This window comes from Astatotilapia calliptera, chromosome 18 (genome assembly GCF_900246225.1).
Source record: "Astatotilapia calliptera chromosome 18, fAstCal1.2, whole genome shotgun sequence".
Lineage (NCBI taxonomy): Eukaryota > Metazoa > Chordata > Actinopteri > Cichliformes > Cichlidae > Astatotilapia > Astatotilapia calliptera.
This window is the reverse complement of record NC_039319.1, coordinates 15,802,110-15,822,081: the sequence shown is the minus strand read 5'-3', so window position 1 is coordinate 15,822,081 and position 19,972 is coordinate 15,802,110. Positions and strand designations below refer to the sequence as shown.

Sequence of the window (19,972 nt, the reverse complement as noted above, 5' to 3'; positions counted from 1 at the left end):
TCAAAAATGTTACGAAAAAAAGTCTTGAGACTAGACTAGCTTGAGACTACACATGGCAGTGTTAAATCCCATTCAGCCTGATGAGAGTGACTCCCAGCAGCACTGAGCTCAGTGGGGGGTTGTAAACATTTACACTAAGAGCCTGTCCAGTGCACATGGTTGGTGCTTGCCAGGCACCTCGGTATCGAATGTTGTGTTGCATATTTTGTCATTCAGGCCTGTCCCGAAATTGTAGGAATCACACCATCAATTTATGAAGGAGCCATCCAAATGTGACAACAGGCTTATGCTAAATGGAGAAAATAGAGCTAAACATTGTTAAAACACCCCTAGACCCACATGGTAGAGAGTGCTCGGCGGAGAGCTGCTATGCTCCCCGCTGTGAACTGGGAAAGTGATGTTGGTGGGCTTCCTTCTCCATGAGGGCCGCATCGTTCTTGGGCCCCGATTTGAAGCCTTTTTGAAGTCTGTTTCCTGCAGCACCGTGCCAACATTAATGTTTCCACAAAAGCAAAAATGCTAAATCAAATGAATACACTATACTATGCTATTCCACATTGACTCCTGAATTTCCCCCAGGAAAATTTTAAAAATCATCATTATAGGTGCCATTTACTATATATGCCTTAAAAGCTTCTGCTGTTTTTGTTTTATACAAAATGGTTAGAATGACGTGTCAGTGAAAAATCATAATTGTCGGCTTTCTCCTCCCCAATGAAACATAAAATATCTCACCTGTAATATTAATGTGCACATAAGTATTTGTTACATTTCTGCATCAGAGGAAAGAATGAAAAGAAAAGAAAAAAAACTATTGAATCCATTTGGGATCAGTCCTTTATTGTTTCAAAACTCTAGCTTTTACAATACAGTAATTTATTGTTACATGTGATTTGATGGGTAATATACAATGTCTCCCGATAATGAAACACAGTCACAAAGTATTCCTTTCTACATATCAATATTCTATGATAGTGAGAAGTTTGTGCTGATATATTTACTTAGTTCTGACAGCTCAATTAACTTCCCTTTTCAAATCAACAAAAGCATTGTTTTGAAAGTGCATTTCAAGGATTGCAAAGACGACTGTTTCCATTAGTCAGTCATAATGTACATTTCAGTATTGACACAGGGCCATACTGTTTTGTGAGTAACAAACAGCATTAACTACATTTCCAACTACAACATTTATCTGGATAAGTAAATCAAAGAAAATATATCAATATGCATGCCATGAACATTCCTCCATAAACATTTATAATAAATGTATATTTTTCATTTAATTATGCTGATAATGACAGTATTTTCCACAAAAGGACAAATGCTGATAATGAGAACTAATATTGAACATCCAAATTTCGTTTAAGTTTACATACAGGTCAGATGGCATTATGCCACAGTGTATAGGGCATTGCCCTAATAAGTTTAATAGCATTTGGTCCACAATAACAAATCTGGGTTTAAAAGAACAAAAAAAGTGATAGCAGGTGGGATTTTAAAATAAAATGCAAAACCATATGATGGCGATCTTAATTCTTTCCATTTTTTAGGTCTTTCGATTTTCAAGTTATGAGTTATTATGTGATGTTTCTGTTCAAAAATTAAACTATATAAATATACATTTTAGCTCATTACTTGGCTATTATACTTTTCTATTCCATGGAACAGCTTTCACTCTGTAGAACTTGGTTCCTAAAGGAACCTTGAATCTGTTTTGGGCCTGAAAAAGGAGAGGAAGAGAAGGAGAGAGAGATCATTACAAGAAACAATGAAGGTTCAAACTTTGTACTTAATTGTAAGAACATTACTGACATGACTTTAAAAAAAATCCAACTCTGATTTAAAAAAAAATATATAAAAAAAAAAAAAAAGACACTTATAGGCCTACAGTTGAAACTGTAAGTAAAACAGGGTTAAATGTTAATCGAATATGTAAACAAAGTATTTTTAGTACTTAAGTACCTTTTTTGCCTGGCAATACTCCTTCTCCATCACCTTTCCAAGCACCCACGGCCGTCTTGAGGTCCCTGATGCTAAACAAGAAAACAAATCGCATCGTTAAATAAACTTAAGAAAATGTTCACCAATTCTATGTGTAAAATAAAGCCAACAAGCATCAGTAGCAAGAACAAAGATTAAACTACATTTTATTTTAGCACCCATGTACACACAACACACAAAGCTCTCATGTTTGATTAATATATATATATATATAAAAAATCAGAAAACAATCAGTCGTGCCTTTTTATTTTATTATTAAAAAAGAAATGTGTAAAATAAATTTCAATGACACAACGCTAAACTCAAAAGGGTTTGATGAAGCTGACCTGGTTTGAGGTCCAGTGCAGTAAGAGACTCAGAATGGAGGAAGTAGAGGGTGGGACCAACTGTGAAGAGCACGTAGTTGTCATGCCTTTCATCCAAGATGATTAGAACCAAATCGCCTACCTGGAAACTGAAACATAAAAAAAGACCAATAAAGAGACCAAATGATGATGAAACCGAATTGCAAAATGAAAACACAAAAGAAAATACATTAACGGTAATCATATGTGTATAATTATACCTACATACATAATAATGTACACAATAATGACAGAAAAACCACACACACATCAGCAAGGACATGTTAAGGCCCTGTGTGTTTCGTTTTTTAAAATTCACTTACTCTCTGATGGCGATTTTGTCTGAATGCCGTGATGACACAGACGACATGCTCTGAGACATCTACACAGAAGAGAAGGGCAACATTACTCACGTTATCAAAGCAAAATTAATAATATTAACAAGAACTGACTTCCACTGGGGATTATTAAATCATTTGTCTGTGACATAGGCTTTGAACTCTTATACTTTTACCACCTAACAGAATTATATCATAATCTAAACTATACCAGTCTTCGAGTTATGCAATATTAGTATTGACTAAATCTTTTCACACCAGAAAAGTACATTTTTGACATTTGTATTAGTATACAAGTTTGTGCTTCACTAAAATTCACCCCTTGTACATTTCAATGATCCTCTTCCTAAAGACTCATTTTTATTCACTGAGCTCGCTGGCCTCCTGGGTCAGGATTCTACTCTTTGATGCTAGTGCCACCTGGTGGAGAAATTGTTTCATAGCCTATAATGAAAATGATAAACTGACCAGTCTTTGACTGAGACGCTTGTTTTCTTCTTCCTTCATGTGCAAAGTCTGCAACATATATTAAATGAATTAGTCAGACATGCCTACACAAACAAACTCTTATCCAGTCAGATGCAATGATAAAGATGCAGCATGTCTAATTACCCTCTCAAGTAAGATTATCCGCTGTTTCTCCTCTGACATCATAGTATCACTACAAAAACAACAACAACAAAAATTAACAAGATGCAGTATACAAAAGGTAAAACTAAATAAATAAATCATAACATTTTTTGACTTGTGACCACTTGGCGCTTCTTAATATTAAGAATTTAAAAAATTATTTATTTATTTTAACTTACACTCTCGGTTCCTAGCCTCCCTTCCTTGGACTGTCAAATGTCTCTTCTGTTCGTCCATTTTTGGCTAGTTTATACAGTTGGCTCTCGAAACACAACACAAAAGTCTGTTTCTCTGGCTCGCAATCGATTTAACGGCATCTAAACAAAACTTACTGTCTATGAAGGAAACCTTTTTAGGTTTCACTATGAATTTGTTTGAGATTAACATGTTGGCGCAATAAAATCCACGTACTGCAGCACTGCGAATGCACAGAAATGAACACACTCAGATTCTCGTAGTTTCCTTGTCCAACTTAAACTGTAACTAAAATCTTAATCCAAGGTGCAGTCAAAGAGATCCCACTACCCAACCTATAAAAAGGCAAAAACTGTCCTCAAGTTCCATTACGGCCCTTTTGTGAAGCTCTACATTGTTCCCTGCCCTCTTGCACCTGTAGGGATTGTTCATTGTAGGAGCTACTCTGATCAACTGCGCCTGACAATATGGGAGGATTTTACTGTGTACATTCTTGTGAATACTGTCATTCCCCTGACTTTATGGACTTTGAGTTTAGATAGTGCAGATTCATCTGTCATGTCATTTGAGCACCGGTTGTCATTAATAGTAATGAGCCTTGTGAGGTATGGCCAGTTTGATGCAGACGTTACTGTCTGCTTTCAAAGTAAATGTGAGCTCAATGATGAAATAAAAAATGCACACATAAAAGTGGTCAGAACGGCCATCCAGGGAGCAATCTCAGTGAAGCAGGAGCTGCAAGCTATGCATCACTACGCCAGGAGATGACCTTGAAGGGGATATACTGTTAAAATTTTAACCAGTGATGGTTTATCCAAACTTTTGGACTTACATTACATTGTGCATCACAGATTCCACAAAAACTATTATGTATAGAATAACCAAAATTCTGTGCATTCCTTTTACATGGACCTCTCTATAAACTGTGGCTACAAGATCATGCGCAGGTGAGAAGGTTTCTTACGTATTTTGCAAATGTTGTTTGAAATATAAAGTGTGGAGTAAGGATAAACACATTGTCCAAATGCAGCCCACATAGTTGTTAACCAGGTGAGGTTAGGATAGGATAACTGGTTAGGATACCTGTCCTAACCGTGCTGCTAATGTGTGCTGCTCTGATTTTTCTTTCCCCATGAACAGTAATAGTGTCAGGCACATAATCACGTGGACGTATTTCAGACTCTAAACACAATGTTTATTTTAGAGTAGATGCTTACTGGACGGTCACCATGCTGGCTTCCACTGCTGAATCAACATGTTCGTCATCTCGAATGGCTGCCACAGAGGCCAATCTATCAGTTTCAGTGAGGGGCTCAGAAGAACAAGCCCCAGCAACGGGCAGAGCTCTAGCTGCTGCTGCTCCGGCTTCTGAGGCATCTTGAGCTGAGGGGTTAGGGTTGAAGAAGGCAGAGGACACCAGTGCAGTGCTGCGGAAACGGTTGAGCTCCTCTTCCAAATGTTTCTTTTCCTGCATCACACTAGCCCGGTCCTCAGACAGTTTCTCTATCAGAGCTGGAATAAAAGTATAAATAAAAACCACTGACAAACACAAAATAACATTATTTTTGACAAAAGCCTAAAAATGAATATTATGGCAGTGAGAACAAGCGAACAGGACAAGTAATGAATATTCATGAGGTGCTACCATGATGTCTCATTTCCAAAACTGTAAGAAAAACAGTGTTCAATGTGGACAGTACACACTCACCTTTATCTTTCTCCTGCTGCTGGGTAACTTTATGCAACTTCTCCGTGAGATCACTGATGATCTGCTCCTTTTTCATTTTCTCTCGTGTTAGAACTGTGTTGAAATTTGTCTGGATAAAAAGATTAATAATTATTATTATTAACATTTTAAAAATTTTGACAAGCTTAACAACCATTTTAGTGAGAACAGAGCATTTATATCAAAGCATTAATTATTTCATTTTTAATTGCCAATTTCTGAGGACACAGATCAGCATGCAGCCATGGGAGTTACAGTTGTTTTGTTAGCTTTTACTCCTAGTATTTTGATATTTTTGTATCGTACATCCATGTATTACACCAGACAATAAATAACAAAAGAAATCAAACTGTATGTGCTCCTAACAATTCTGTTTGTTGCAAGTCTCATCAGGTTCAACTACAGTAAATGAAATAATACAAAATCTATAGCACAGTAAAATAAATGTCTGTCCACATATGAAGCGATCTGCTCATCGTCCATAGCATTGTAGCTAGTTGGTCCCTAGAGGAAAATCCAGACTCTGGTTCCCTAGGTGATCCTGAAAAATATTTTATGACCTGTAATATGTAAACGGTGTCATTCATCCAGTTGCCAATGTATTAGTCATCCCTACTTTTACTTAGGAAGGTGGGAAAAAAGACAGAAAACTAAAGGTAGGTTTTATAAAATGGATGAGATCTGACCCTTAAGTACTGAATACTCAGTACACAAGGGTTGTAAGGTCAACACTGAAACTTTTGATGGCATGTTGAAGGCTTTTGTCTATAGGGAGGATGAACTGTATTTAAAATATTTCACACTACCATAACGCTATACTGACAAGCACTTTTTCTACTGCTAATATTTCTCCATGGCAGCCTGCCATGCTAAAATCTTTGCTGCCAAACAAGAAGCGTTGTGCATATATAAAGAAATTGGGTCACCGTGCATCGCTTGTAGCTGACAGCTGGACACTATAGTGGACATTTTAGGCTAAGGTTCACTGGTAACCCTCTTATACATCCCCCGCACTGTCATGTCAGTCAATGGTATCTCTTTGCTCCCACTGTTTGCAGCAATAATTGCTCTCCTCAAAACTGACAGTAGTTTAAATAGGCATCCACCCCTCTTTGCACAGCTAAAGGTTATTTAGCCTGTCAGTGCTGCAAGTCTCTGGTAATCAAATTGCCGCTAGTTTCTTCCTGTGTGTATGCTGCTTCCAGCTGAGTTAGTTTAGGTCTTATCCCCTTCACAAACAGCTTTTTCCATTTACAACACACTTTATGACTGACTAAATGAAGATGGCCACTGCTAATTGCATTCACTCTCCTATGGCCAAGGAAACACGTTAGTGCTACTACTACTACTATTCCCATTCATCGACATACACAGAGTCTATGAACAGTTTTGCAGATCGTTTGCTACATGTTATAGCTGTTTGCTGTCACCTGGGGGCAGTGTCACAAACAAGCGGTCTGTGGGCTACTCTTGGTAATGCTCTTGTTGGTCTTCAGCCAACTATCTGGTCTTTAAGTGATGACGTATGAACCCTGCTTCTAGGTCCAAACTACTCTGCGTTTATTAAGGCTGTTGCGTTTTTAACATGTTTTAATTCCTTGTATCTTTTTCTATTTAATCTGGACAAGCCCCTAAAAAAAGGGCAGTGATCACTGTCGGCCTCTCTCTCAGGTTTTATTACCACTATTCATTTTAACGCTCAGTTTTTAAAATCATACAATGTAACTACTGCCCAGCTCATACAGCAGTATATTATTAACCAACCTCATATTGTGGATGGATTATCTCAGTTGTTCTTCTGACAGCATCCTGCCATGCAATCACATTTGTCCCTAACCATTGCGTTAATTTTTATCGACTGGAAAAAAGTTAGCATTCATCCTCTGGATTCACTGTGTTTATATTATGCTAACATAGCTGTGTTGCTAGCATTCACGTAGCACATCATTATATACAAGCTAGTTCAACTTCAGTAACACTACAAACATCACTGCTGTTTAGTTTTCTGTCTTCATTTATGTCAGAAGTGATAGCAGAGCTGTACATCTTAATTTGTTTCAGAAATCTCTCAGTCAGAACCTGGTATATTATATTTAAATGGAAACTAGCGAGCTAACTCCCTGCTAACTTCTAACTCCATTAAATTTCAGAAATTCTGTTTTTATGGATGCCTGGATGTTAAACTTAATTGTTACACCTGGTAGAGCAGCCACACTAATCATTTTATTACAGATGAAATAATTTAGACAGTTTTTCATCTCTTAGTGATGCCGCAGTGTTTGTTTGACTTTAATCACTGACGAGTTTGGACCCAGAAACGCCTAATAACGTCAGACTTAAAGACCACATAGAGAGGAGCAAAGTTAGAAAATACAAGAGAGCTGAATTGTGTTACATAAATTCTGCTGTGTCCAATGCAGTGACTGTCGGTGCGTGATGATCTTTGATGGTTTTTTTCCCCCACAGTTCCCCCGTTTATTATGAACTCCGCTGTTGCTCTCTTTTCTGTTCCAGCTTGTTTTCAACCAGCAGGCATTCAACCTATGCACAGCATCATCCGCGTTCAGTCACATGCGGTTGGGTTTTTGGAAGACTGCACACAAGTATGTTAGCATAGGTCCGCACTCAAATATCAACAAAAGACAAATATCAACAAAAGCAGAACCCTAAAATAAACTAACAAGAGCAAATACAAACCTGTTGCTCTGCAATAAGTGATGTTTTGATGTTCTGTATCTCCTCATTCTTCTTTTTCTCCATGAGCTCCATCTGTGCCTGCAGAGAGGCCCTTTCCTGTTGCAGAGAGGCCCTTTCCTGTTGCAGACGCTCTTGTAGTGCTGAGTCTAGAGACAGAGGTGCTCCAGCATCTGCACGTCCGTCAGCATGCAGGGACAACCCTTCATCACTGAAAGGCACATAGCAAACAAAATTATCAACTTAAACTACTTAAAACTAACCATGAAAAACACTTTAACTGAAATAAAAATAGATAATAGAAATCCAGAAGCTACGATGTATGGCCTCAATATTACACTTTATTACTGTACTTTTCCTAACTTATTACATCTTAAATTCTGAAAAAACGACCCATGTAATAATAATAATAATAATAATAATAATAATAATAATATTAAAGTTAATACTAAAAGGAATGTTAAACTAACCTAAGCACAGGAAACTGTGGAAACTAAACTGAAAACCCAAATTTAAAACTAAAAACAACTTACAGAAAATGCAAAATCATAATACCTCTAACAAAAACATTAATCAACCAAGTGATGAACCTGTAACTGTGAAAATAATGTGAAGAAACATGAAGAGCAAACTTGTTTTGGATTAAACATTTACCTTTTTGAGGACCGGACCTCATGAAGCTCATTTTCAAGTTGTCTAATCTTGCCTAAGAGTCTCTTCTCCATCTCCTCTTTCTGCTCTAAGTCTTTAAAGACATCTGGTGCTGCAGCCTCAGTGGCCTTTTCTTTCTCTAAATGTTTCTCAAATGCAAGTCTGTCCTGCTCTACTTTTTGCGAAAGCAGGTCATTTTCTTGCTGCAAACTGCTGATAACAGTCCTCAACTCCTGCTCCTGTTCTTGGAAACTATTCAGTTGCTTTTCTTTTTCTTCACAGACAGCAGCCAGTTGCTGATCTAATTCCTCTTTAAGTTTCCGATGCTGCTCAGCGTGGTTCCTCTCAGCCTCCTGGGCTTGCTGCTGCAGGGAAGAGAGCTTGTTGCTCAACAAAATAGTCTCCTCTTCGTGTCTGTCAACAAGCTCTGAGATGCAGTGGTCCTTCTCAATCCTCATGAGAGTCCTGAGCTCTGCTAGGTCCACTTCATACTCTTCATTCTTTAGCTGAAGCTCTTTTTTGACAACTGCCAGTTCTTCACCAAGAACTTTGGTCTCCGCCTCTATTTGGGATTTGACAGCCTCTTCCTGCTGTATCCTGGAGTCTTCAAACAAGCGCTTTAACTCTTCTGTCTCTGATTCTTTGAGGGCTAACTCCACCTCTAACTTGCAGCGGAGTTCTGCAAGCTCAGCTATCCGAGCCTCCAAGTCCTTGACCTGACTGTCCTTCTCTTTTATAGCAGTGGCATGGTGATCAGCTGCCTCGCTTAACTTAACACTATTTTCAACAGCAAGATTTTCCAGAGCCTCGTGGTTACCCTTGGTCAGTGTCTCCATTTCTGCCTTGTGTTCATGCTTCATTCTGTCCTCCAACTCTTTTAAATTGGTCTGTGCAACAACTTCCAGCTCCTGTCGGATCTTCTGCTGACTGCGTTCAATCTCAAAGTGCAGATTCTCAAGCTGAGTGGCCAAAGAGTCTCTTGAGGCTGCAAGCTTCTTATTTTCTTCAGCTTGATCACTGATAATCTGCTCCAGGTTGGTGATCTTATCAGTCTGAATACCATCCGTTTGAATCCATCGCTCTCTCTCATTCTCAAGCTGAGTCAGTTCCTTCTCCTTGCGCTCCATAAGCCCTTCGAGCTCCAGCATTGCACGCTGAACATCTCTAACAATATTCTGGTTTACTTGGTTTTCCTTGGTTAGTGTCTTTACCTCCTTCTCAAAGTCCTGCCGTATGGCCAGAAGCTCACTTTGATGCTGCTCCTTCAACGCTTGTTCATGGGTCTGACAGATGCTATCCACAATATTGTGCACCTCTGTGCTCATACTACGCAGAACAAAGCCAAAGTCATGTTGTTCTTTTAATACTAGACCTCGTAAATGACACAGGTCATCCTTTACATTTCTTAAGCTGGAATGGGACTCCTCTGCAGCACTTCGATACCTCTCAATAACTTGCTGAAGAACAGCGATCTTTGAGTTCTCTCTCTCTAGTATTGTGGTATCTTGCATTCGCTTGTTATCAATAGCGTTAATGACTGAAGAATACAAAGATTCCACCATCATTTCAGGGCTAATAGGATCACTGATAGGGTTTGGAGAGGTCAAGTTCTCTTCAATCACAAACTCGTTTACAGCAGACATGAAGTCTGATTCAGGGCTTTCTGCCAGAGAATCTAAATCAAGGGATCCCTGCTGTAGGACTGGATCCATGTTTGGATGGCCAATGGTTTCAAAGTCAAATGTTTGTGCATCAATGCTGTCTGGCGATAAGTCCTCTAGAGGAGCTGGGACAGGAACATGAAGGGGTTGGCAGCTGGGGCCCTGAAGGCTGAGAGAGGAAGGAGTTTTGGGCGACACCGCTGTTGTGGTAGCAGGCATTTCAGACTGAGGAGACAATGTAGTTGATCTGTGGGCACTCTGACTACAAGATGCCTAGGGAGAAAAAAACAAAACACCCAAGAATAAATAAATATATTCTTCAAGTTGGAGTTTAATCTTAATACGAAAAGAGAAATTAAACAGTATTACAAAAAAAGAAAGAAAAAAATTAGAAAATGCTTGACCTAAAGTTATACCTCAGTATTGTTTGCTTTTTGATAGTTGTTCTAAGTTATGTGTTCATTTCAGACTAGGACAGCAAATACATATATGTGTAATATAACCAAGGTAAATCATTACCCTTTGTTCACTTAGCAGGTCAGTAATCGTCTGTGACATCTCGTCCACGCTCTGCGCAGCTTGGACCAGCTGGTGAAGTGTCTCTATGTGGTGATTTAAGGGCTCAAAGTTGCACACTGTGGGAAGCCTGCAGAAAAAGATTTTTTTAAACTAAACAAACACGGACATATTGGTAAAAACTATGTTGTGAATTTCTTCAGTTTAAAAAGATTGCTTAGAAGGTCTTCAATTTGATGCAATTAAGAGATAACAGAATAAATTTAGGCCACTTTTCACACCAAGAATCTGTTCAAGAAAGCAAACTGAGTCTAAAGCTGAAACTTATTTCTTGAATTGATTAACTTAATCAAGGATTAAACAGTTGTTAACAAAGTTTGGCTGATCAACTCCAAGTATGTTCCCTTTTAGTTAAGAGAGTACATGGCGAATGAAAAAGAAAAGGCATAATTAACAGAGTTCTGAGACCATGATCACCACAGTAATGGGTAAATAAAGAGCAAAGCCTTAATTCAGTAGAATTAAAACTGTGAACTATGTGATACATGAAACTATGCATCACTGCAGTGACAAATGCAACTGACGGCAACTGAAAATAAAAATAAAGCTCAAACAATACTTTAGATCGTTTACTTATAGATGATCATATCGGACCTTTACTTTATAGTCTTACCAAGTTATAATGATTCTGGTTATTAGCACTTAATTATAGTCTGACTTTTTAAATTAACTTTTTAATATCTAGTTTAAACTGAAATATTTTGCTCTACAGCGTTAGAGAGCCTGCATTTCAAAGTGCAATCTGCATAAAATGTTGTAAGACCACATTCAGACTATATTCAGATTATTCACATAATCTCCATCATAAAGAACTATAAACAACTCCAACTATGACATACTTGGTCCCCAAGTAAGACCAACCACAACATGTCCCATGATTTATTCATTATTCAGTTTCTTACATATCTAAAGCTTTTTATATCTTTATTGTTTTATTTATTTAAATAAACCAAAGATAAATGCATTTAAATAAACCAACAAACAGTGCCAGGGACCTGGTTGAACACTAAACAGCTTATTTTGATAACAAACCATAAATTCAGTTATGTTAACTATTGGTAGTTAACGAATAGTTTTTCCATTTTTTCTCAAAAAACCCTATTTAATGATATTTAAAACCACTAATGATTCAAGACAGTGACTTACATGAGGAAAGGCTGCACCTCAACAGGACAACAAGATTTCAAGTACTGCAGGTCCTCAAGTGAGATGTCTGGAAGTTCATCATCAAACCTTCTTGGCCTTCGTGTCTATAGCCAATTAAGAACCATGAAAAAAATAGACTGTCAAACAGTGTGAAACAATAGTGCTAACAAAGAAAAAGTGATACACACGATAATTCAATCAAACTTACACAAAATGATGTTGGAGGCCATGAATCAAGTCCTCTAAACAACCGATTTCGGAGAAAAGACTTTCCTAAATAATAAATAAAACAGTAACTGGGTCAAAATTCTGTTCTTACGTGGAATTGGTGTGTTATTTAATCAGAGTTTCTCAAAAACACTTACGAAAGAGTTTCCCAAAGGATTCCCGTTTAAATTTCTCTGCCTCATAAAGTTGTTTTCCATCCTTGACAAGTGCATTGGCCCACTGAAAAGATTTAAGAAAAATTTAATTAAGATTATGCAATAAATTAATAATTATGTTTCAAAAACATTTTCACAAGAAGATTACATTCCTTAACATCGTTTTAATGTTATTTAGATTTGAGCATTTAGACATAACTTAATGGAAGGCTTGCAGGCACTCTTCAAAAAAAGCCAATATGTATGCAGCGTCCGTCAAAACGAGCAGTTACATTTTTTGCCAAAAACTACATCAATCAGAGGAGCCATCTTTCAAGCAATTCCCAAAACACAAAGTGTTAACTTCTATTCTTTCTTGTGACTGTGAAATAATAAAGACCAAAAAATTAAGCTCAAATAAAGGAAAGTTTCATCAAAATCATCAAAAATCTGTCTTATTAGTCAAACCTTCTCAGAGCTAAGCACCCTTTTTGCACCTTTACCATAGACCGTACATTGCTTAGACACAAGTCACACACCTTTAGCTGTCATAACATATCACAAATTAGGCATTATTTTCTTTTCTGCTGCTGCCAACACAGCACACCACAAATGGCCAGATGTTAGAAAATTGGACACATCTAGACACTTCATAGCTGATTACAGTAACTTAATTCCCCCTGTTAGCACAGGCTTCCTAATGGTTGCAACTTTGTGTTGATAATGTTATTTCTTACACACTTGAAACAGAGCTGAATTCTCACAACAAAACCCCCAAAGACCATCCATCCATTCATTTCCCTCATCTTATTTAATTCAGGATTGGGTCATCAGTCCATTGCAGGGCTAACACACAGTGACAGACCACCATTCACATCTTTATAATTTTGAATAACCAATTAATATAAAGAGATAACTTTTTAGGAAGTGTAAATACCCAGATGGAACCCACACAGAATCTTCTTAAAAGAAACCCTTTCTTTAGGCTATATATGTGGTTTTATGTACTTTATACTATTTTTCATTATATGATTTCATACTGTACATTGTCATTTCTGTAAATCTTATTGAGATGACTGTTTTTGTTAAATTGCTACATCTGAATGCATGATTAGTTTCTAATAACAGTACTGACCTCTCTGTAGTGGCGCATGAACATTTTTCTCCTGACTACCTCTACGACTGCCAAGCAGTACATCTGGGGCACGGTACTGAGGGCCTCCACCACCCTCACTCTTTCCATTAGCTCGGTTAGAAGTCTGAATAGAGCCTGAAGCTTCTCTGCATCCTGGTCTGCATGAAGCATCACGTAGCAGCACCATCTAAAATTATTCCAATCATTAGAATTTGAAAACATAATTCTCATAATCACATTTTTTTAAACATATATTAAATACAGCAAGGTACAATTTATTAAACATAGGATTAGGGCTGTACGATATAACGATATATATCGGATGACAATATTAAAACGTCTATCATTTCATTTTATGCTATTGTTTGTTTCATGGTGTCACAAAATAAACTGTTTACTGCAATATTTTTTCATTATTTTGATGGTCACTGTAGTGGCTATATTAATTTCTTAAAGTTCTCTCTTTCTCTTATATTTAATATAACCACACTACAGACGGACAAGTGCCTGTTTTTATGCGCTGTCATTAGCAACAACAACAGTAAAACCATCGCGTGTCCGCTTGTTTATTTTCCACAACCTTTCACAATAAAGCTCAAGCTCCTGTTGAGACTTTTCAAAATAAACTGAATCACGTGAAAGAGTATGCAGAGTATTCACAGATGAGAAGTAAAAAAAGAGCCGTCAGGTGCTAAAAAAATAAACCTTAGACTCAAACGTTAGAGCAGGCTTTTCCCCGCAGCATGCTGTGTAATAAACACTCACAAAGAAAACGGCAGCCGCTACAACTTATGTCTAAAATTAAAACACCTGACTCCAGGTACGCGACACCCAGCTGGAAACACTTCACGGAAGTCGAGCTGCCCGAGATTCACAGAATTTACAGAAAATGTAAAATTTTTGTAATTTATGTTGTTATCAGACGATAGATGTCTTATATGAGATTTTGGTCATATCGCACAGCCCTAGCCAGGATCAGCAATTAATATGGAAAAAGAAATGGTTTCCGGTTTTACTTAAGTCTGACTTGAAGGTTGTTTGCTAGCTCTTGTTTGGCAGTGGTGCACTTCTTTTTAATTTCCAGCAGCTTTCTGTGGTTGTTCAGCATGATCATCAGCTGGTTGGTGTGACTCATACACAAATCAGGCAGAACAGATGTATCCTTCAGGTTTTCAGCCCGCTTCTGATTGGCCAAAAATCCCTGGAAGCAAAAACATGTGAGCACAATTCATAACACAACAAAAAGCAGAGAAAACTATTTAATACTGCTTTTCTTTGCATACCTGAGCAAGTTCTTTCTGTTCATTCACCAACTTCTTGCAGCTTGCAAGCATTTGGTCTAGAGCATACAACCTGTCTTCAAGCCCTTTGATGGATTTCATGTTTTGATTATCTAGCTTGGAAATTGTGTCATGACATTCTGTTAGGAAAGGCTGAATGGTCCGCGGGTCAAGCTGAAAGACACAAAATCAAAGTCAAACCTCTTATTCCAATTTAACACAGCACATTTAAAAATCCACCAAGACCTTTTTAAAAATAGATCAATGACTTACCCTATTGATGGAGTCAAAACATTTCCTTACAACCGATTCCACATCATTGGGCCTGTCCTGGACGTTGATCCAATCTAATAATGTAACATTGAACACGGACGGGTTGGTGAGCTCTGGTGTGTCATCATCTAATAGTGCAGCTCTCAGGCCACCACTGTCAGTCATTTCATTTGATTCCTGGTCCTCAGCTGGCTCACAAGTGGCTGTCCCTGAAGCGGAGAAGGATGCTGATGACTTAGAGGGCATCTGTGTTTCAGTTGTGCAGAGCACAGAGTCAGTCGATTTTTCTTCTTCCGTCTCATCTGAATCCTTTGCAGGGGTTGAGCTGGACTTCTCCATGCTCTCTCTGTAACTCTGACGTGTTAAACATTCCAGCAGAGGTATCTTGGCCATTACTGAAACTGCTGTCCCTAACCTGCAATTATAACAAAAGATGAGTTGAGACTTGTCTTGATGCATGCTCATCCAGGTAAGTAAATCCCAAAAGGTTGATTCTAGTTTCAGTCTTTGTGCAAATTTACTGTTTATAAGGTTGGAGAAACCTGCAGTCAGCTGAGACTGAAGAAGGCACTTGTATGAGTGACGAAACATTTCTCCGACTGAAAACACTACATCCAGATGATCAGAATCAACCTTCTTGTGAGTTGAGACTGGTTCAATTTCTTTACTATTTTATTTGTTTTAAAAAAATAACATTATAACTACATTATTTAAAATGGTTCCTCTAGCATATTCTCTGTAGACTTATTTACCAATAAAAACACAATATTTTGCATTTTAGGTTTAAACTTATTGAAAAAGATCAGCAAACCAACACTTACTTACATTACACAGTTACACAGTAACACTTACTTTGTAAGTTTCACTTTGATTTCCTCCAGATCATGCTGATAATTTGTATAAGCTGTGTTGAATTTTATAAGCAACTTCTGATAAGATAGGGTGCAGTCATCCAGATTCGCCATTATAGCAGCCCAGCCTTGGTGTTGAAGGTGTTCATCATGAACCAAACGTTCACAGAAAGAGCAAAGTTTGTTGGCAACTTCAAACATTTCCTGGAGGGATTAACAAATATTTAACTCAACATTAGAACATTTTCAGAGTATTCTACAGATGATTGATTAGTTATTATTTCTTGTAAAGAAATTCAGTTGAAAAACATTTCATGGCAAATACATTCAAAAACTTTTTTCAGGCCAAGGTTTAAAAAAATGTTGTTAACTACCAGAGCAAGTTGTGTTCGAGAGGCAACAGTGTGAAAGACAGCTGGCATCAAAAGAGACTCCTCCACCTTGACCTGAATCTCACTCTCAATTGAGAAAGTGGTTTTGGGGATCGTTGGATCCCGGTCAGACAAGATCATCTCTTTGTTGAACAGGAATATAGGGTTGGTTTCCTATAGATAAAAATAACAGTGTTTAGAGCATTATATATATTCAAGGAAATAAAATCAACACCTAACAAACTGAAAAACTCACAGTGCCAGCACTGTAGCTGCAGACCCGTCTCTCTGCAGCCATACATTCTCCTCCATTAACAACGAGGACTTGATGTGGAATTGCAATTTTATATTTGGCTTGGATGGCATGTTTGAGCTCCTGTACACTGAGAAGAGGGAAAACACTTTTTAGGTCACACTAAGCAAGGCGTACTGACCACTGTTTCAGATTAATATTACAATGCCAGCTTCTTACGTTTGGACAGCAAGGTCAGTATCAAATGTCAGTGTGCTGCCATTGTTGACCTGGAACACATACAACTTCATGTTTGATCTCCCAGAGTTTTTCCCTCTTGCCTGTCTTGTTCATTTAGTCACTCACCACAACCCTGCAAAATTACACAATAACGCAAAAAATGTAGTTGAGAACAGACAATAAAAACATCCCTGAAATCATTAAATTGAATTATATATTCCTCTTGATTGTATTTATTTCTCCTGTTTATTATTTATTCCTGCTGTCTTACCATTAATATTTTATCCCTGCAAAGTTGGTGTGGAGCACCCATAATTTTGTTGTGCATGTACAATGACAACAAAGGGCTATTCTATTCTATTCTGAAGACAAGTAATGGTGCCATTTATTCAGAGCACAAAACTACTTGAGTAATATTTATATTATACTGATATTATACTGTTACACCGCATGTTATAAGTAGTTATAACAATATACTTTACAGAGTCTATAGAGTGTGCTTATGCAGTACAGTCATTTAAATTAACTCAACAACAAAAAGGCAATATAACTACATTTTACTTTTCCAAAGACAGCCCGTGCATTGTTTCCTACCGAATAATTAGCCTGGTAGCTGAGTCACTACACGGTAGGCTGGGCTATTAGCTAGTTGTTTGGTAACCAGATAGTGACCCAACATATTATTCTAACCAAAGACACAATCTGTCTTTTGAAACTACCTGAAGTAGTAGATTCTTCACACGGGTTTGCGTTTATTCTGAAATTAATAATGCAAAATGGGCTGCGCTAATTAAAGTTGAAGATAGAACAAAACAGTTAGCGCTATGTTAGCCGTTACAACGATAAACAACTTAAAAGCCACACTGCTTTCTGAATTGCTTGTCTGTTAATTGTCTTTAACAACGTTAACGGTTTGTATATCTGCGGGGCCTCCAATCCTTTAGGCATACTCCGGTACCGGGGTTCATGTTTGCCATTTTTATGTCTACTGAAAACACTCAACCGCTGTTAATAACCTCCAGGCCTCCAGTCCGTCATCATAAACACCGAAGAAGTGGTCACCAACAGCTGCTAGCAGGCTAGCTAGTCAATAATAACCCGTTGACTAACTGGCTATTAGCTAAAACGAGCTAGCGCAGGATAGTCAACACTAACGTCGACAAATTTAGAACCATAAACTAGAGGAGTTACAATCATTAGTTTGGATTTATAATTTATGAGAATGAGATATCATGTCGGATTTTTAAAATAAACGATGTCTTTAGTCTTACCTCACTTTGCTCATCTCCCTCTTCTCGCTCTTGGCTTCGCCTTGGCGAGCTGGCTAGCTAAAAAGCTAGCACTCTAGCTAGCTAGCTAACCCGTTTTGGATTGGCATACATAGAGCTAGCTTAGCAAGCCCCTCAGCTAATGTTGGGTATACTAAACCAGAGTAGAATAACTGACAGTCATAATTAGTTCCACAAAGTAAGCATGCTTCAGTATAATAACGTTCTAATTTGGCAAACTCCAGCCGTAATGGTGTAGCACACGGACTAAACCACTAGTTGTTTATCTCAGGTGGCTACCTACGCTAACACCCTCTCTAGTAGCTGTGCTTGTTTTGTTGTTGTCATCTGCGGATGGGAAGTCCGCGAACGACTCGTTCATCCGTTACGACTCAAAGCATTCAGAGTTCAGTCACAAGCCGAGTAACTCCTGTTTCAGACTGAGGACCGACTCTTTTTAAATAATAAATTAATAATAATAATTATTATTACTATTACCTTTGACAAATTTATACTAAAACTGAACATTTTATTATCACCACAGTAGTATTTTCAGCACAAAGATAAACTTTTTCTTAAAGTAACTTATTCACTGGCCTTATCACAGTACTTCTTGTGTATTTTTTCTATAATTTTCAAAGTTTAATTTTTTCATATTTAAATTTGAAATGATGAGGAACTTTTGCTTCATTTCTTTTGTGTATTTACTTATGTTTGGCTTACCATGCTGTCTTTTTTGTTGTAAAATCATGCTATCAAAAGTTTTAAAGAAAAAAGTTTTATAACTTTTTTAATAAGTTTTATAAATACAGTTTTACTATTTAATTACTTTATTGTGCTGTTTTTAATGCAACATTTTACTTGTTTCCACCACTTAAATAAATAAATAATTCAATAAATAAATAATTGTCAGGCAGAGGCGAGTCAAAAATGTAATTTATTGTCTCAAAATTTCAAGTTAGGTATATATTTCTATATTTATATGGAATTAATAAAATGAACGAATGAATAAACCAAAATGTGCATTTTTACTGAATAGTTTTAAAAAGTATGCTCTCAACCTACTGCTAAATTTTCCATCAGTATGCATTCGTCACTGCACTTTTCCAGGTGTATTCTGGGAAAAAACGAGGAAAAAAACCCCAATCTGCTGCAACATGAGAAGGGGTGTGGTTAAGGCTGCAGTGTGTGCATGATACTGCTGCAAAGAAAAGGTAGTTTGGGGATTAAGTTTATCACCAACTCTGATGGAAGATAAGACTTTATAGAACACCGTCTTACATAACATCTGAACATAATCAGAAAATCAATAAATAATACAGTAAACACAGCTTGTTTTTATGCGCCTTTAAGAAGCGGGAAAAGAAAAAGCAAAGGAACGGACTTTGTCCGACATTTAGTCAAATAGTTTTTTCCTTGATTGCGTATCTGCTGATCGCACTCTGTGGACAGCAGTCTGTGATGATTCATCGCATTTTCTATCTTTACCCAATTTCTTTTATTTTTAAAACAACCATAATAAAAAGAAGACATATTAGTTATGCAATGTTTAACATTTTTACTCTCCAATGATGATGAGATGAAAGCCTTATATAAGTACACAATTTCTGTTCATTTCACAAAGATATTTGAGTTATTCAGCTAACAGTAGTCCTTGTTTCATGCTAACAGTCAGTGATCCACAATATAAGCAAAGGTTTATTGAAATTGGTTGACAGTATGCATAATGCATTAAAAAAATCTGATACAGGCACCTCCAACCAAACTGCGCTGCATCATTTCTGTTACATTTTTTTTAAATGTATAAATTCTAATTTTGAAGAATAAACTCTGTAATCTCTGTGACGTTTTTAAGACAAACGCCCACTAGGGGTCGCCATATCACAGGACTTTTTTTCAACCAAACAATATGTTGAAAACATGTTATCACCTTTCACACTGCCACACAGTGCTTCAGTTTAAATCAGGTTTTCTCCCTGCAGACCATCATAACCTCAG

The 19,972-nt window shown here is 37.3% G+C and overlaps 1 protein-coding gene across 2 annotated transcripts; it reads right to left on the bottom strand.

The window, feature by feature from the left end:
• Positions 1 to 819: 819 nt before the first annotated feature.
• rb1cc1 (RB1-inducible coiled-coil 1) lies at positions 820 to 18,373 on the bottom strand. 2 transcript variants are annotated; one of them, XM_026149406.1, is made up of 23 exons: positions 17,978 to 18,373; positions 16,707 to 16,839; positions 16,491 to 16,617; positions 16,238 to 16,408; positions 15,865 to 16,067; positions 15,013 to 15,427; positions 14,743 to 14,913; positions 14,476 to 14,660; positions 13,460 to 13,646; positions 12,328 to 12,409; positions 12,171 to 12,235; positions 11,963 to 12,066; positions 10,760 to 10,886; positions 8,583 to 10,513; positions 7,932 to 8,139; positions 5,217 to 5,325; positions 4,726 to 5,020; positions 3,296 to 3,344; positions 3,152 to 3,199; positions 2,669 to 2,727; positions 2,328 to 2,455; positions 1,963 to 2,033; positions 820 to 1,720 (listed from the first exon to the last, which is right to left on the bottom strand). In XM_026149406.1, exons 2-23 carry the CDS (start codon positions 16,775 to 16,777, stop codon positions 1,643 to 1,645), a joined length of 4,884 nt encoding a protein of 1,627 aa, XP_026005191.1. In that variant the 5' UTR covers positions 16,778 to 16,839; positions 17,978 to 18,373; the 3' UTR covers positions 820 to 1,642. The 2 variants fall into 2 exon arrangements, with proteins under 2 accessions (XP_026005191.1, XP_026005192.1); XM_026149407.1 differs by lacking the exon at positions 17,978 to 18,373 and adding an exon at positions 17,426 to 17,842.
• Between the last annotated feature and the right edge of the window lie 1,599 nt (positions 18,374 to 19,972).